This window comes from Coccinella septempunctata, chromosome 6 (genome assembly GCF_907165205.1).
Source record: "Coccinella septempunctata chromosome 6, icCocSept1.1, whole genome shotgun sequence".
Classification (NCBI taxonomy): domain Eukaryota; kingdom Metazoa; phylum Arthropoda; class Insecta; order Coleoptera; family Coccinellidae; genus Coccinella; species Coccinella septempunctata.
This window is the reverse complement of record NC_058194.1, coordinates 2,855,022-2,859,052: the sequence shown is the minus strand read 5'-3', so window position 1 is coordinate 2,859,052 and position 4,031 is coordinate 2,855,022. Positions and strand designations below refer to the sequence as shown.

Genomic DNA, 4,031 nt, shown 5'->3' with positions numbered 1-4,031 from the left:
GCTTCCATTCCAGCTCAAAAACTAAATATCGAAAATCTCGATTTTTTGGGTCAAAAATGAGCAAGGGGTTAGACCCCTCTAAAATGACCTATTTGCTCTTCTGCCTGAAAATCAGGAAGTTCAACTACTGTCCTAGGATATGGAGTGTATGATACTTACTTTGTTGATTCCACCAAACTAAACAGTTGATGATTCAATAGAGAATTGCACTCCAGAGAGCAGTTCAAATTGAACTGGAAAATGAAAAATGGAAAAGCAATAAATTCGATTTTTCTTTGAACAACGTCAGATATTTGAAAGTTCATCAAGAAAATATAGGTTTTCGAATATGCTGAATCTACAGCAAGTATTCCTGAAAGCCTATCTCTCTCCGTTCAGATTTTCATCTCGAAAATGGCATTTTTCAAAAGTTGCAAATTTCAATCTGCAATATTTCTTGTTATATTAGGTTGGGGAAAAAGAAATCCATTATTTTTTCGGTAGATGGCTGTAGTGATCGATATCTCGTAAATTATCGATCAAACAACTTCAAATTTATGCTCGTTGTCAAGGTAACAGTTCGCACTAAAAGAATTCGTTTGCAGTTTTTTGTTTTGTCCATTCAGTTCTGAGTTACACGGCGTTAAAGATGGAAGTCAACAAAGAGAAAATTCGGTACATTTTACAGTTTTTCTTTGATAAAGACGAAAATGCAAGTCAGGCGGCTGAAAATGTGAATAGTGTTTATGGTCCCGATACTGTAACAGCTAATTACGCGCAATTTTGGTTTCGTCGATTCCGTTCGGGTATTTTTGACGTTAAGGATGCCCCTCGCACAGGCAGGCCCGTCGTCGAAAATGTCGACAAAGTCACTGAAATCATCGAAGTGGACCGGCATGTTAGTAGTCGTAGCATCGCCCAGGAGTTAAAGATCGACCACAAAACAGTTTTAAACCATTTGCACAAAGCTGGGTTCAAAAAAAAGCTTGATGTTTGGGTGCCACACCAATTAACACCAAAAAACATGATGGATCGAATTTCCATCTGCGAAGCCTTGGCCAAACGTAATGAAATCGGCCCATTTCTTAAACGGATGGTGACTGGGGATGAGAAATGGGTCACATACGACAACATTATGCGAAAGCGATCGTGGTCAAAGCGCGGTGAAGCAGCTCAGACGGTGGCCAAACCGGGACTAACGGCCAGGAAGGTTCTGCTTTGCGTTTGGTGGGATTGGAAAGGAATCATTTATTACGAGTTGCTTCCATATGGCCAAACATTAAATTCAGACATCTATTGTCAACAACTGGACCGTCTGAAGCGAGCAATTGACCAGAAACGGCCAGAATTGGCCAACGGAAGAGGTGTCGTGTTCCATCAGGACAACGCCAGGCCACACACTTCTATAGTGACTCGTCAAAAACTCCAGGAGCTTGGTTGGGAAGTTTTGATGCATCCACCATACAGTCCGGACCTCGCACCAAGCGATTACCATCTTTTTCTTGCATTGCAAAACTTTTTTAGTGATAAGAAATTGGCATCAAGGGAAGAGTGTGAAAATCAATTGCTGGAGTTTTTCGCTAATAAGGACCAAGACTTTTAGAGAGAGGCATAATGAAGCTACCATTAAAATGGCAACAAATTATAGAACAAAATGGTGCATATTTGACCTAAATCGGACAATGCAAAACATGTTAATTAAAGTCTTGAAGTTCACGTAAAAATAATGGATTTCTTTTTCCCCAACCTAATATTCCTCTGATCCAATTGGGATTTCCGGTTTCGTAATCAGCATTGATCAGGCTCCCATTCCAGCTCAACAACTAAATATCGAAAATCTCGATTTTTTGGGTCAAAAATGAGCAAGGGCTTAGACCCCCCCTAAAATGACCTATTTGCTCCTCTGCATACAAATCAGGGTGTCCTACTACTGTCTTAGGATATGAAGTGTATGATACTTACTTTTTTGATTCAACCAAACCTAACAGTTGATGATTCAATAGAGAATTTCACTCCAGAGAGCAGTTCAAAGTGAACTGGAAAATGAAAAATGGAAAAACAATTAATTCGATTTTTTTTTAAACAAAGTCAGATATTTGAAAGTTTATCATGAAAACATAGGTTTTCAAATAAGCTGAATCCATTGAGAGCATTCTGGAAAGCCTATCTCTCACCGTTCAGATTTTCATTTTGGAAATGTCATTTTTCAAAAATTGAAAATTTCAATCTGCAATATCTCTTGTTATATTCGTCTGATCCAATTGGGATTTCCGGTTTCGTTATCAGCATTGATCAGGCTTCCATTCCAGCTCAAAAACTTAATATCGAAAATCTCGATATTTTTTGGGTCAAAAATGAGCATGGGGTTAGACCCCCCTAAAATGACCTATTTGCTCTTCTGCCTGAAAATCAGGAAGTTCAACTACTGTCTTAGGATATGGAGTGTATGATACTTACTTCGTCGATTCCACCAAACTGAACAGTTGATGATTCGATAGAGAATTGCACTCCAGAGAGCAGTTCAAATTGAACTGGAAAATGAAAAATGGAAAAACAATAAATTCGATTTTTCTTTAAACAACGTCGGAGATTTGAAAGTTCATCATGAAAATAAAGGTTTTCGAATATGCTGAATCTATAGCAAGTATTCCTGAAAGCCTATCTCTCACCGTTCAGATTTTCATTTTGGAAATGGCATTTTTCAAAAGTTGCAAATTTCAATCTACAATATCTCTTGTTATATTCGTGTGATCCAATTGGGATTTCTGGTTTCGTTATCAGCATTGATCCGGCTTCCATTCCAGCTCAACAACTAAATATCGAAAATTTCGATTTTTTGGGTCAAAAATGAGCAAGGGCTTAGACCCCCCTAAAATGACCTATTTGCTCTTCTGCCTGAAAATCAGGAAGTTCAACTACTGTCTTAGGATATGGAGTGTATGATACTTACTTTGTTGATTCCACCAAACTAAACAGTTGATGATTCAATAGAGAATTGCACTCCAGAGAGCAGTTCAAATTGAACTGGAAAATGAAAAATGGAAAAACAATAAATTCGATTTTTATTCAAACAACGTCGGATATTTGAAAGTTCATCATGAAAATGAAGAATTTCGAATATGCTGAATCTATAGCAAGTATTCCTGAAAGCCTATCTCTCTCCGTTCAGATCTTCATTTTGGAAATGTCATTTTTCAAAAGTTGAAAATTTCAATCTGCAATATCTCTTGTTATATTCGTCTGATCCAATTGGGATTTCCGGTTTCGTAATCAGCATTGATAAGGCTTCCATTCCAGCCCAAAAACTAAATATCGAAAATCTCGATTTTTTGGGTCAAAAATGAGCAAGGGCTTAGACCTCCCCTAAAATGACCTATTTGCTCCTCTGCATACAAATCAGGGTGTCCTACTACTGTTTTAGGATATGGAGTGTATAATACTTACTTTTGTGATTCAACCAAACCTAACAGTTGATGATTCAATAGACAATTGCACTCCAGAGAGCAGTTCAAAGTGAACTGGTAAATGAAAAATGGAAAAACAATAAATTCGATTTTTTTTCAAACGAACTCAGATATTTGAAAGTTTGATATGAAAATATAGGTTTTCAAATAAGCTGAATCCATTGCGAGCATTCTCAAAAGCCGATCTCTCACCGTTCAGATTTTCATTTTGGAAATGTCATTTTTCAAAAGTTGAAAATTTCAATCTGCAATATCTCTTGTTATATTCGTCTGATCCAATTGAGATTTCGGGTTTCGTTATCAGCATTGATCAGGCTTCCATTCCAGCTCAACAACTAAATATAGAAAATCCCGATTTTTTGGGTCAAAAATGAGCAAGGACTTAGACCCCCCTAAAATGACCTATTTGCTCCTCTGCATAAAAATCAGGGTGTCCTACTACTGTCTTAGGATATGGAGTGTATAAAACTTACTTTTTTGATTCAACCAAACCTAACAGTTGATGATTCAATAGAGAATTGCACTCCAGAGAGCAGTTCAAAGTGAACTGGAAAGTGAAAAATGGAAAAACAATTAATTCGATTTTTT

At 37.2% G+C, this 4,031-nt stretch overlaps 1 protein-coding gene across 1 annotated transcript; it reads left to right on the top strand.

Annotated features, from left to right (window-relative positions):
- The first annotated feature begins 628 nt into the window (after positions 1 to 628).
- Positions 629 to 1,582, top strand: LOC123315423 (histone-lysine N-methyltransferase SETMAR-like). The gene has a single exon (XM_044901111.1). It carries the CDS (start codon positions 629 to 631, stop codon positions 1,580 to 1,582), a length of 954 nt encoding a protein of 317 aa, XP_044757046.1.
- Positions 1,583 to 4,031: the final 2,449 nt, after the last annotated feature.

What these genes read in the sequence shown, in the direction of transcription:
- LOC123315423 (XM_044901111.1), top strand. Translation starts at nt 629, where the DNA reads ATGGAAGTCAACAAAGAGAAAATTCGGTACATTTTACAGTTTTTCTTT.